At 47.9% G+C, this 14,570-nt stretch overlaps 1 protein-coding gene across 1 annotated transcript in view; it reads left to right on the top strand.

Annotated features, from left to right (window-relative positions):
* The window catches only part of TNR (tenascin R), a 78,558-nt gene extending 74,097 nt beyond the window's left edge, over positions 1-4,461 (top strand). Inside the window, exons 20-21 of the mRNA XM_006199610.4 lie at positions 3,033-3,196; positions 4,128-4,461. Coding sequence (XP_006199672.1) covers positions 3,033-3,196; positions 4,128-4,247 — 284 coding nt within the window. The 3' untranslated portion in view covers positions 4,248-4,461. The remainder of the gene's footprint in view (positions 1-3,032; positions 3,197-4,127) is intronic.
* Positions 4,462-14,570: the final 10,109 nt, after the last annotated feature.

Raw genomic sequence — 14,570 nt, forward strand, 5'->3', positions numbered from 1 at the left:
AGAGCTGCTGGACTGCGTTCCATTCCATGTCTCAGAGGCAAGTTCCACCAACGGTTTGACTAATCATCATAAATTAATTGCAGTCTAACCTCTTATGTCAAATATCCAGTTCATTATCAAAAAGATGAAAAACTAGGCTCCTGTAGGCTACCCCTTTCTCTGGGCAACTTCACACAATGGTTGTTCTTTCCAGACCCGAAGGTCTCCAAGGAGGAAGAGCCCATCGTCTCTCTGGCGTCTACTATTGCCCAAGTCCCCGGGCCTTTTTCTTACTTGTCGCTCATTTTCAGTGGCCCTATTGACAACAGTCCACCCTCATGGCTTCCAATTCCAAGTTCAGCCCCTTCTCCGATCTCTGTTATGCTCAAGGCCTCAAAAATCTAAGTCTCTAACCAGGACTCTAATTGGATTAGAACCAAAAATTCCAAATCAAGTTACCAATAAAAGGCTGTTGAGCGAGCAACACCTAAAAGTTCACTGTATGAATTATGAGGACTCAGAATAAGTATAAGACTTGACTTCTGCAAGAACGAAACGCCTATTTAAAAAACAATCAATCAGGAAGCAACTTACCACCAAATAAATGGTCCTCACCTCTGGTTTAACAGGCATTCAGAGAAGAGGGAGGTGGATGGTTGAAGAGGTCTTCATGAAGGCAGTAGGGTTTGACTGGGATCCCCGTGATAAGGAAACATTCCAGGGAAGGAAACTCCTGGGGGAGAAGTCACAGAAGGAGCCGTTACGTGGAGGGAGGGAAAGTGCAAAGGACCTGGCTTCCCAGAACAAGGGGTGAAGTCAGAAGGAACAGAAAGAGGACGAGGGAGGAGAGCGGCGCCAGACCCTTAAGGGCCTTAAAACTGAGATGGCAGAGGAGTTCAGTCTTAATATGGTGGGCAGTGGGGAGCCATGGTGGGTCTTGAGTGGCATAATGGAAGTAGGGCTTTAGGAAAATCAAAGTGACAGCCATAAACAGGATAAAGTAAATCCGAGTGAAGAACAGGGACCGGCTGAAGCTGCTGTACCAATCCTGGTAGGAGATAACAGGGGCCGTGACTGATGTTAGGAATTAAGAGAAAAGTACAAATTTAAACAGCAGTTTGAGAGAGAAAAGCCAAGACTTAGACAGTGTACTGAATATATGAGGTGGATACATGAAGCAGAAATGGGAAGGGAAGCCAGATTTGGGGAGGAGATAAAGACCAACATCATGACCCTATCAAAGACAGCTGTAAGCAACATCAGAGTGGGAGCTGGAGAGAGTTGTTCCAAGGGAGTAAAGAGGGGAACATCCAGATTACAGAGAGATAAGCAGGAGAAAATGGGAATGTGAGTAGAGACAATATAGTCAAGGAACTGATGGTAAAGAAGGGGTCACTAGACAGTAGGATTAATTCAAGTTTTTTTTAGGACAAAGGATATGAGTATGGCTTAGGGTGAGAGGAGGTGAAAATGCTAAAAAATATATATATAAAAAAAGGAAAAAATAAGAAATCCTTTCTGCCTTTTCAGGGAACTGGCAGAAATGGGAAAATGACGTTTTTGGAGACTGGAAGGGGGAAGACGAAAAAGATGGGACAGAAATAATGACATGTTGACTTAGGGCCCAACTGGCCTGAGGGGATCAGCTTCCCCCTAAGATAAAGACCATCCTCCTAAGAGCTAAGTTGGTTTTTCTCATAGTGAAAATTTTTATATTTAGAATTAGCCAGCTGGACTGAGTTTAGATGATTCCAATTTTGTTGGCAACATTCAAAGCATCATAGTCAGGAGCCAGTCGTACATATGCCTTCTTCTCTCCATCAGGCCTGATCAGGGTGTTGACCTTAGCCACGTCAATGTCAGAGCTTCTTCACAGCCTGTTTGATCTGGTGCTTGTTGGCCTTGACATCCACAATGAACACAAGTGTGTTGTTGTCTTCTGTCTTATTCATAGCTGACTCGGTGGTCAAAGGGAACTGAGGCACTGTGTGGCCACTGTGAGTGTGGACTCAGAAGCCACAGGATCAGAAATATGACCTCTCCGAGCTTAAGGTGACCTCAGAAGCATCTAAGATGACGTTCATTCAACAGCATGCGTCCCTTCACACCATCTCTAACCACAAATCCTTCCTGAAGTTTGGCCAATAGTTATAAACTAATTAGTTTGATCCCTCACCTCAAATACTCAATTCTTTGAGTCCCCTGCACAACATCCCAACAAGACAATACCCAGCCTCTAAGAAGAGAGCTCTCACCATATCTCCAAGTAGTCGAGCCCATTTGTAAACAGCTCTAATATTACATCATTTCTCTTCATATATTTAGCCAAAATATGCCTCCTTAAAGTCTCTATCTACAGATCCTCACACTTCCCCAAAGAACTTTCAGTTTTTAGTTTGTTCTTGTTGTTGTTTTGCTCAATAGCCCATCAGATATTTGAAGTCAGTGATCATGGGCTTCACCTCCCCCTTCAAGCCTCTTCTTTCCCAAGACACAGCCCCGGTTTTCCCAACTACTTCTCCTCTGATGTGGTTAGGATTTTCTTATCATCCTGTTTCCCATGGATAGGAACTCTAGTTAGCTAATGCCCCCTTTCATCTGTGGCCCCAAGTCTCGAATGTGGGGTATTGGATATGAGTTGACCAGGCCTGATGAGCCATGGAGAAAACCAGTCTGCACGGTGGTGACCCGATTGGCCCAAGTCGCCATGGCCCATCCCTATCTTCTCTGAGACAAAAGGAACCATGACTGTCTGTGTCCTAGTGCTGGCCTGGAGGAAATAGAGGGGGATGGTGAGGTGGAGCTGAGTGGACAGAGCTCTGAGCGGAAGGTCAGGGGAATGAGGCAATGAGCTGGAGAGAGTACCACGGAAGTAGTGGACCCAGGAGGCAGGGGGAGTGAGAGTTCAGTATCTGAGGAGCCAGATGAAACAGAGGTGAGTGGAAAGTCTCTTAAGCAGAGGCCAGATTTGTTGGGAATGAGTCAAAAGTTCAGAAAGTCCTGAAAAAAGAATGACCAATTGGACAGCCTCACGATTGTGTCTTTTTTTCCAGGGGACTCCCTCAGCTATCATCAGGGCCGCCCTTTCTCCACCGAGGACAGAGACAATGATGTTGCAGTTACCAACTGTGCCATGTCATACAAGGGGGCCTGGTGGTACAAGAACTGCCACCGGACCAACCTCAACGGGAAATACGGGGAGTCCAGGCACAGTCAGGTGGGTGGGGCGCGGATGCCGTGTGGCTGACCCAGAGCCAGGCACCCCACCGTCCCTTAGCTTTATGTTTTACATGCACACGTGGGTCTCACACTTCCCTTTTAAAAAGATACACTCAGAGTATTGAGTAAGCGCTATCATAAAGACGACAGTAATGCAGACACTGGGATAAGGGCAGGACAGAGTTGAAGCCAGAGGGAGAGAAGGGGAGCATCTGGACTCAGGAGCTAGAACTCACCCAGAGAGGCCCTGGACCACCAGCCAAGACCCATCTCATTTCCTCATCTAGAGAATCCCATGAACAGCTTATCTGTTCTAGAGGCAGTCTTCACAGGCTCAGCTTCATCCAAAGAAGTGTTCCAGGAAGGGAGAAGTAGCGGTATAAACTGGACTGTCTTTCCCCATTAGAGACAAGCCCATAAGCTGGGCTGGTTGATAGCGTGACCAACTGGACCAAATGGGACCTCCTCAGTTTTAGCTCTGAATGGCCAGCAGCCAGGGACACCCCACAGTCCTGGGCAAACCAAGATGGCTGGTCACCTGAGAGGTGGAACCCACCTGCCTCTCCCTTCAGGAGCGAGCAAACAGTCATGCTCTTCGAAATGCTTCTATACTGTTGGGTATTTGAAATCCATCACTAGTTACTGATGCTTGCGAATCCCAAAAGCCAAAACCAGAAAGCCAGCAACAAGGAATGACCTGAAACACATTCCTATTAGAGACCCAGGCCACGGACGTGTCCAGAGAGAAAAGCTAGAAAGCCACTCTGCTCTTTTGCCCTTACTGAGAACTCAACCACAACGCTTCATGTTAATGGAAAATGGCTAAATCCGCAACTTGGATTCCCTGATTTCATCATTCCCCTTCTTTTCAAGCTGGTAGTTCCGTTGATGGGGGAAGGGTGATCTGACATCTCATCTTTCTCCTTCAGGGGATCAACTGGTACCATTGGAAAGGCCATGAGTTCTCCATCCCCTTCGTGGAAATGAAGACGCGCCCCTACAACCACCGTCTCACGGCGGGGAGGAAACGGCGGTCCTTGCAGCTCTAAGCAGTGGGCGGCGGCGAGCCAGCTGACCTTTTCTGTCATTTGTTTGTATTTTATAATATGAAACAAGGGGCGGGGGAAATAGTGATGTGCTTTGCAACATATTAAGAGTGTTTGAAGGAAGCAGGAAGTAGCAGGAACCGGTTGAGAATCAGCAGCTCATGGTTTCTGCTGCCCCCGGGACTGACCCTCCGCCTCCATGCTCCCTCCTACCCAGTCATCTTTAACCTTCCCCTCTTTTCCTACCAAGGAGGAAAAGTGAGACATTTTCTTAAAAGACCAACTCAAAAGCAAATCCTGGAGTCAGGTTGTCATGGTGACAGGCACGTGCCTTCTTTCCTGCCCTTCTTCCGAGATGCCCTTCACTTTCAGGTATTGTCCTCTGGTCACTGCCTTGGATGGCCGTGTTCTCACCCCGGCTCAGAGAAGAAGCCTCAGCAAGAGAGCTTTGCCAAGAAGCCCCCGCAAAAGGAAACAGATTAACCTCACCCCACCTCAACAACCCAAGTCCTTCGTAATGGGCCAAAGATTCTCATCTGACACTCTTACTAGTCAAGTATCCTCTGTCACCTGTCAAGAGTAGTGACCTCTTTTCCAGCCAGTCCACCTTTGCCCATTTCCATCCTACCCTTCGACCCCCGTGGCCCCACACGCCTAACCACCGTTTTGGATTCTAGTTCCCAAGGCGTTGCCTGGCCCTGGCCCTGGGCTGCACGGTAGCTGTGTGCCTGTGGGTTCTAAGTTACTGCCCCTCCCTCGGGTCACATAGACAGCAGCTTTCTTTGGCGATAGGAGGGGGAGATCGTTGTGGTCTGTACCACTTTAGGGCCAGGCACTGAGGAAGGCACAGAAGAAGTAGAAATCAGGGCACCTTCCACCAAGATTATACATTCCACCGGGGACACAGATCTTACCAAGCTCTGTTTTCTGTTTCTCGTCCCATTTGTCATGGATTCTTTTTTCCTTTAATTGCAAACTAAAGGCCTCATTTCTGTCTTCACTAAAGGCCCTCCTTAATGTGGGCAGCGTGATAAGAGTCAGAATAAGTCATATGACCGGCCCGCCATTCCCCTGACTGACAGCCCTGGGAAGAGGTGGAATTTTAGGGTTTTGGTTTTGAGTTTTCTCCTCTTTTTCGGTCCTGTGAGAAACAGGAGTGACCTCCTTAATGAGGTGAGATCATGAGAAGCCTTTTTCCATCTTCTTTTATTATTCTGCCTTTGAGAGGAAAAATGAAAAGTGCCAGAGGAAATTACATCTAGAAATCCAAAGGTGAACAGGGGAGGAGTGTGGGCCTACCTCCCGTTTTACGAGACGTGTTCTCTTTGCTAGCTTGATTTGATTTTTAAACCCAAGGAAGCTGGAGGCTCTAGGAGCCATGACCCATCCACTTCTCCAAATCAAATGTCAGCTGCAGCCATCCCTACAGCGTGCCCAAATTCCCTGTCCAGGCTCCCCAGCTGCCTCCTCCCTTTCCTCTCCCCTTCCTTAAGGCTCTGGTTCTGTTTTCCGTCATGCCCACATTTAGTCAAACTGGGGCATCTCGGGCCTTTCCCAACCAATCACTGGCTGAGACTGAGAGCTGGCCATTTTCTAATGGAAACCTCCATAGTCTAACCGAGCTCTGCTAACCAGGAAAGGACAATCCATGGGGCTGACGGTCACACCTCTGACGTTAGGGTGGAGTCAGCTGCCGCTGGCCTTGTTCACGGTCGTGGAGTGGGTGTGACTGGCAAACTGGGGCTGGAAATGGAGGTGGCATTTCCGTTTCTCAATTCACCATGGACTTCAAGAAAGCTAGGAGAAGGAAGAAGAGGCAGAAACAATCCTTTCAAGAAACCTGTTAACTAAGGCAGATTTAGCTAGAGAGCAGGGCACCAATGAAGCAAGTTGAATGAGGAACCTATGAGGCACCTGGGGATCAAGGCCTAGGCCCACCTCTGCCGTTTTGTTGGCTCTGTGACATCGGGAAGTTTGGTTCACCTCTCTGGGCCTCAGCTTCCTCACCTGTTGAATGTTGGCTTCTAACATCCCTTTTAGTTTTGGGAGTCAGTAATGCTAGTCTCTGATCTGAAAACCTCAGTAGAGATTGGCATTGGTGAGAGAGCACAATTAAGTAGGAAAAATTCACCAGAAGCCTTGCTTTATGAAAAAGAGAGAGAGAATGAGAGAAGGAAGGAAGGAAGGAAGGAAGGAAGGAAGGAAGGAAGGAAGGAAGGAAGGAAGGAGAAAGAAAGAAAGAAAGAAAGAAAGAAAGAAAGAAAGAAAGAAAGAAAGAAAGAAAGAAAGAAAGAAAGAAAGAAAGAAAGAAAGGAGAGAGGAAGGGAAGGAAGGAAGGAAGGAAGGAAGGAAGGAAAGACTGATTGAGATAGAAGCCATCAGTAAAACACTCTCTCTCTCACACACACACACACACACGAGAAAACATTGCCGAAAAGACTGTGCCAAGTAAGAAGATGAACTCATCTTGTCCATAAAAGCAGAACCCAGGGACCTGGGTGGTGCCAGGACAGCCCACCTCATCAAGGGAACTGAAATGGAAAAAGATTATGAGTCCTCATGTTGTCAATTCAAGTGAAAGCCACAAAACATCACTGGAAACCAAAACCTGCCTTTTATTGGAAAACCATTTTACCCTATGGAACATTTTTATAAATAGTAGCAGCAGCATTGCCTAGAGTCATTTTAAAGAATTTTTAAAGCAAGAAAGGAACTTCAAAGATTAGCTCACCCAACCTTCTATAAAAGGACCTCTAGATTCCTTTTATTAAATAGAGTGATTTTTCTCACAAGCTGTCACCATTTTTTGAGAGACCTGGTGCCCCATTATCTCCCCAAGGCCCATGGTCAGCTTGACTTAAAGCTTCGTAACTGGACTCACTGATTCCTGCTCATCCTGTTCCTCTGAGCACATGTGCTCTTCTCAACAGTGCAGCTAGGAAGCAATACTCGCAAAGCACTCACCCTCAGCACACCAAAGGTGGTGTGGACCCAACTCAGAGGCAGTTTGACTGCAGACATACTAGGATGTGTACTTACAAAAACAAAAAGACAAAAAACCCTACCAGTGTCAACAGAAGACTCACTGCCGAGACCCAAGATCCAGATAGTTTATTGTTATTGCATTTCCCCATCAGACGAAGATCATTTTGAACACAGTAAACTCACATTCTCTAGAGTTATCTTCTGGAAGGTGAAGGGAATAGACATAAAGGGGCAGGAGAAGGGATGATAGATCTGTGAAAAACTCCTGTGAGCCTTTAGGCAGATTTAACTGGAGGAGGGAGACTTGCTAAGTGTGACCACAAGGTGGCGTTTACAACCCCCAGTCACCTCCTGATGGTGGGGCTGAGGACAGTGAGTGGTGCCTCCAGGTTTTCAGAACTCGCACCAAACCAGGACCCAGGAAAACTGGCCAGCTGACTTGCACAGGAGGTTGATTTGCAAGAGAAACAACAACAACAAAAATGGCAGCAAGAAAATGCAAAGCAAACTTGTACAAATAGTTGAATCCACCCTACCCTTCACCTGCCAGCTCCCCTCACTCCACCATTCATAAAGTGCTCAGACACCCAACACCTGTTCCCTCCCATCTGGGAGCCAACCAGCTCTCTGCACAGGGAAACTGTTATTTCAAAGACAAACCTGAAGAACCACGGTTGCCAATGAGCTCAATGCCAAACCAAGCAATCCTTAACCACATTTTATACTTTAAAAATCCAGTCCCAGAACAGAGCTGTAGGTTAAGGGACAAAAGGTCATTATGAAATCGTTTCAAAGAGCTCTTTTAAAAGCCTCTGTTGAGAAAGGGTTTGTGAGTTTCTCTTTGTCCCCTCCCCTAGCAGATAAATGGAAGCTGTGAGAACAGTGGATGCACTGAGCTGAGAGGGTTGAAGTCGACTAGCTGGTGGCCTGGATTGGCAAATACTCCTGGGGCGTGAAAATATTTTTCCTTCTCTTTTTTAATCTCCACCCAGAATTTCAGGAAAGCTGGAGCCACTTACTCAGGATAAGTGTTTTTCTGCGGCTTGCTTTCTTAACACCAGACTCCTCTTCAATCTAATCCCTTATTTTCATTTTTTCCCTCCAAGGGGGGCCCTCTACTTGCTTCTCACTGTCCACTCTTAAAACTTGGATAAGGAATTTCAGGAAGATGCACACTTCGGTTCAGCTTTAATACTCCCCAGAGGGTGGGGTAATATGTTTTCACTTGCCTCCAACTTGCCAAGGCTGGAAGGAGGGCCTTGGGATCTCGGGGGCCTGGAGTGAATCTGTGACGTTTGGGAGGCTGCCTCCAGTACAAGGCTCCAGGTACCAGGAGCAGCTGACTCGGCCCTGCCCAGCCACCCCCCCCCCGGGGGGGAGGGGTCTGCTTTCCTCCTGGGAACAGCAGAGAGGTTCTCTGCTCAGAGGAAAGGTGAGTCACAGGGCTGGCTTCTAGATTGTGCCTGTGGCCTCTCTCTGGCTGTACCTCAGGGTCCCTTGGCCAAGACTGACTAAATGCTTCCCCAAACTTCTGTTTCTTCCATAACCCAACCCCACACAGATGGGACAAGGTTTCCCTCAACAATACTGGAACATTTTGACACCACCAGGCCAAATGAGCACTCGTAGACCAAATGAAAACCTCTAAAATCAAGGAAGGGAAAAACTCTAGGATGCTTAAGAGGCTGTGCTGGTGTAGATTTGGGTCCAATTTTGAGAGAATGGCTCTGGTTCCTCCTAATTGTAGCCACACTGGATTTACTTTTATCCGTTCTGGGTTCTTCAAGCCTTGAGAAACAGCTGGGAAGAAAAATAAAATATACAATACAAAATAATATTAAAAAGAAGCTAATAAATCACTGGAGACTAAAAGCAAGCCTTCTCCCGATGGCCTCATAGTTAGAAAAAAAAAAAAGGCAGAGACCAGGTGAGAGGGGCCATGGTAAAAGGACCAGCATCAGCTTCTTGAGTTCTGGCCCCTAGCCCCCACCTGAGCTCCTGTGAGCTCACCCGCTTCACCCGAGGAGAAATGAAGGCACCCGGGGCCTTCCCTGCACTGAAACTGAGAAGCAGCAGGGCTTGCTCTGCTCCTCCAATCTGCCTGGACTTCTCTTTTTCTTCACCTCGGCCACAAGCCTGGTTTGTCATCTCCAGCACTTCTGATTAATTTTTCAAGGTCACCCTTTGCCTGAAGCATGACTTCACCGCACCTGCAGCGCTTCATTGTCCAAATGTCCTCGGCAGACCTCGCCATCTTTGGACAGTGTTGCATTTTCTCCAAACCGGAAATCCTCCCTCCTTCCTCACACTTAATAAGGCTGTTGCAGAGCATCCAAATAGCACAGCTCTCGTTCCTTAGAAAAACCCGGCCCGCTGTTAACTTAATAAAACAGCTCCACATTGTCGGCTGTGAGGCTGGGCTGATGCTAAATTTCCAGTTCATTTAACCCTTTTGGTTTCAGGGGCTCAGCTCTCCCACGTACTGGCATTGGGCTCACTGGCACCAGGGGTTCATGGGAGGCAATGCAAATACCCCAGGAGGCCTGGGACACCAAAGCCACAAGAGAGGGTTTGGGTCCAGATGCGTGGCCAGGAGGCAAATGGGTAGATGAGAACTACTGTTTTCTTTTCATCACCAGTTTGGCAGCCCCTAGAGAGACCCTGTGTTGCTTTTCAGCATCCTGTCCTGAACACTAGTGTGCTCACCACTGCCTCCAAAATGCAAACGTTGGGAACCTTCAGAGCTGGAAGGGACTCAAGCTCATCGGACCCATCCCTCTCACTTCCTACTCCAGCAGACGGAGGCCCAGAGAGGTCAGGCAACTTGCCCACGTTCGCACAGCTAATTAGTAACAGAGCTGAGATCAGACCTGGCATAGGCTTTTTAATTTTCCTCTCCTCAAGTGAAGACTAAGAGAAGTGGTATTCACTGCACACCTACTTTCCAGATACTGTGCTAGGAGCTTGACATCTATTACTTTGCTAAATTCTCACCACACTCTGGCTCAAGTTTAACCATTTTACAGATGATAGGATGGAGGCACAGGAAGGTTAAGTAACATGCCCAACGTCACACAGCACTAAGCAGAGCTGTGATTGGAAGCTGTTTGTCTAATTCTAAGCTCTCGCTTTTGCTGCTTCATAAGCTGCCACCCTTTCTCTTTACTCAGCCGAGTGGCCACCAGCTTGGATTTAATCATGTTCTCACCAAGGGGCTTCTCATACCACTTCCTCTCTCCTCTCTGTCTTTTAAAGAAATGGAGTTCTTGCATTGTTTGGGCCACATACTCCAGGGGACCTTCAACCTCACCAACAGGAGTCAGAAACATCCTGGCAACCTTTCCCTTTTTTTTTTTTTCCCCTAATTTGGGAGGTGAAGGAGAGGGTCACAGAGGGTTGGGAGGGGAAGATAAAGACCAGAATGCAAACACCATATCCAGCACCCGACTCCTTGGAGAATATGCAGCCTTTTTCCTACCCAATGTTAGAAGCGTGGGCGATTCCAGAGTCATTCTCCTCCAACTGAGGCAGACGAGGTAGCCAGGATTGGGGAGGGAGCAGGGAGGTCACAGAGTATGCATGGTACATGTCCCTGGCATGTCAGTTTACTCCTGAATTTGGGAGGAAAAGGATTATATTATTTTCAGACCAATGCAGATGGCATCAAATGCAGAAAGCCCATGACTTTTTTAGGCTAAAATCTGCAGGTCATATAGACTGATTTGGGCTCCCACCTTCCAGACTTTCAGGGGTACAAAGACAGCCCTGGTCCCCTGCAGGGGCATATCAGTGGACATCTTTGAGGAATGCAGCTAGAAGAAGGCAGGAGACCAATTAATTTTGTTTATTCCCTGGTATCTTTTCCCCTCTCCTGACCTGCTCCCATCTCCCATGGGCACGGGGACTCAAAGGACAGTGGCTCTAATCTCAGCTCTGTTTGCTCCTTTGGGGGATTCAGAAGGACATCAGCACTTGGTCACTTGTATTTTTCCCTGCCAGGCCCAAACTCCAGAAATAAACCCCATTTCCATATTTGAACAACATTTATATGTAAAGGAATAGATCTCCCGGGAGAGAATTCTGCACTTTATGGCCCTCTTCCATGTGGGGGCTGCTTGGGCAGAAGTGACACCTCTGTGTTAGATGCAGCAGACACCAAAAATGTCAGCCCAGAAGGAGGTCCCCTACCAGCTCCCTGTCCCCACTCACACCCTTTCTGGTGCCTGGACTCCGCCACAGTCCCACAGACTCAACGTTCAGAATCTACACGAGTTACTGCTGACACACAGACCGCCTTCCTATTATTCACACATATCCGTCTGATCCTTCCAACCACAGATACACTCCAGGCCCACAGGCATTCCCAGGTACCCCACGCAAGTCACCGTGACTTTGAGGGAGCCGTTATCAGGGGCTCGGCAGCTGGGACCCACCCTGGTGGACTCTAGGCGGTTGTTCTGAGAAATCCTACACAACAAATCCTCCCGTCCCTCCGAATTTGAGTTTGTTGTTTTAACCTTTAACAGCCTTTTCAGGTAAAAATAACAAAGACCAATTTACTGACTTTGTAGCTACCATGTGCTTGGAAAAGCATTTACTTAAAAGAAAGACTGGAAGGAAGGGAAAAAATGAGAAGAAATGGAGTACACACTCCTCAGGCGATGTACACTTCAATGAACTAAATGAAAAATAGAAATAGACAGAGGAAGGGAGAGGACAGACCAGCTTTCCCCCTCCCTCTCCGGCACTGTAGCTCAAAGACTGGAATCTCCGCTTGTTAACCATTGTTAACTAGTATTTTTAGTCCCAGTTGCTTTTAGCCTCTGTATAGTTCCTTTTTTAAACACATTTTCTATACGTTAATAAAAGATCCTGATGGAATGATGTGCCTCTTCTAGTCCCTGGGGGATCCTGGGGGCACGCCTTTCTCCCTGACTGGACGGCTTTCTCCTCTGCTCCTCCCCTCAGCGTTTACCCATCACTCCTGCCAACATGTCTTCCCTGAATCACCTTTTTTGGGTAATCAAAGGGTTGCTGGACCCAATTCCACTGTGCGTGTGTGTTTGTGTGTGTGTGGTGTGTAGGCTTCCCCACATCAACAAACAATCCTCGGACACTATCAACCCCAAGACAGAGTCAGGTAAAGGGCTCAGTCCCACAAGAACCCCTCCACTGCAGACTCCAGTCACAAGCCCAGGTTGTCACTTCTGCCTCTGAACCACCGGCTACAAACTGGAGATTCCAGCAACCCCCTCCTTGGGTTTGATTCATTTGCTAGAACGTCTCACAGAACCCAAAGAAACATCTTACTTACTAGCCCGTTGGTTTGTTATATCGGGATGTAACTCAGGAACAGCCAGATGGCAGAGACGCGTAGGGCAAGGTGTGGGGAAAGGGGCACGGAGCTTTCATGCCCTCTCCAGGTGCGCCGCTCTCCCCAACTCTCCATCTGTTCACCAACCTGGAAGCTCTCCAAACTCTGTCCTTCTAGGTTTTTATCACCTAGTTATGACTGATTAAATCACTGGCCATTGGTGATTGTTCCAGCCTCCAGCCCCTCTCCCTTCCCTAGAGGTCAGGGGGTGGGACTGAAAGTTCCAACCCTCTAATCCCGGGGTTGGTTCTCTCGGCAGCCAGCCCCCATCCCTAAGTGCTTTCAAAAGTCACTTCATTCACATAACAAAGACACCTTTATCACTTCTCAACATTTAGGGAATTCCAAGGGTTTGGGGAGCTGTGAGCCAGGACCAGTAGATAAAGACAAAGACATATTTACTATAAATCAAAACAGCACAGGCAGGCTGTTTTCATTCTCAGTGTCAGAGACTCCATCTCTGTCCCTTGCCTCCCCATTGTCTCATTATATCCTTGCTATCTCTACCCACCCCCAACCCTTCTTCTCCCAATCTCCTCCTCTCCTTTTTTTTCTGGCTCTCTCTTCCTTCCCTAGCTCCCACTCACTTTGAATTCTCCATCTCACCCTTTCATCATCAGAAAAGGTCACTGATGGGTGGCAGCCCCTGCCGGATGCTTCAGTATCACCTGGACTGGTCCTGTCTGTGGTTTTGAGCCCTTGATTAGCCACAAAGACTGACCCATGCCCTGTGCGTCTCCGTCAACCCTGGAGTGCCCAGTGGTAGGCAGATCTCCAAGGCTCTAGTGCCATCTATGGGCACTACTGGAGATATTTAACAGGCCCCACTCGCTGAGCCTACCGACCACGGCTCAGTCAGTCTCCAGCTCCCAGGACCACCTGCCTCTCAGACTTGGTCACCTGGGATAACACTCTCCCTTTCTCTCCCTTGAAAATGGACCCAGTGTACATTGTAAGATCAACTCTAAACTCCAGGTGACATTAGGTGAGACCCAGCCAGGTAACAGCCCCAAGAGGAGGGTCATGAGGGAAACTTCCATCCAGCTCCGTTCCACAGGCACACAGAGCCAGGAAGTACAGAGATAACCGCGACAGGGCAGTAGGTACCACAGACCCAGACGGGCGCCTTCCCAGCTGGACTGGGCAGGGGGGTCAACCTGGCTGGGCCTTAGGACAACAGGAATTATCCAAGGGGGAAAGCAGAGTGGGGAACAGCATGAATAAGGGTCAGGCGGCACAAAACAACATCACCTGTAGGAGCAGGGCCAGGAGTGGCGGAGCATTCATGTTTGCCTGGCTGTCTGGGGCCCTGAGCGGGAATCTGATGACAGAGCTTCCCACAGGGACAGGCGGAGCACTGTGAAATCCCATGGCCAACAGGGAGAAACTTTCCCCCACATCCCCATATTAAAAGGGAGACAGAGTGAGTACTTTAAAAGAGGGACAGAATCCCAGCCTTGGAAATCTTTTTTTTTTTTTTTTTTTTTTAAGATTCCTTTCTCCTAGTCCTTCCTGGGCACCAGCAGGCCTCAACTCTGGGACCATGTGAGAAACAGGGACAAAATCCCAGCCTCTATTCACATGACAATCTTCCATGGAAGGTGCCCTACATGTACAGGGGGCAGAACACATTTCTTAGCCTTTCTTTGTGTCTTATTCCCTAAAAAAAAAAAAAAATTCCATAATATCAGACAGGAAAGGCCCTTAAAAAGAAAGCCACATTTCCTGGACCTATTTTTAATAAGCCACCCTGGAAACCCATACCTCAGAATTACGACACCAGAGGAGTGACCATCCCCCCCACCCCGTCCCCTGAATCTCATCCTGCATGGTGTCTAGGAAAAGCAAACGAAAAGGATATGATGGAACTTATAGAAACCTCAGTAATTTGTATTTATCCCTGAGGTGGCTGAATGCTAACATTATGTTCTAACTTAAATGAGTATAATTCACCCATTGCTTAAGAC

The sequence above is a fragment of the Vicugna pacos genome, chromosome 21 (assembly GCF_048564905.1).
Source record: "Vicugna pacos chromosome 21, VicPac4, whole genome shotgun sequence".
Classification (NCBI taxonomy): Eukaryota; Metazoa; Chordata; class Mammalia; order Artiodactyla; family Camelidae; genus Vicugna; species Vicugna pacos.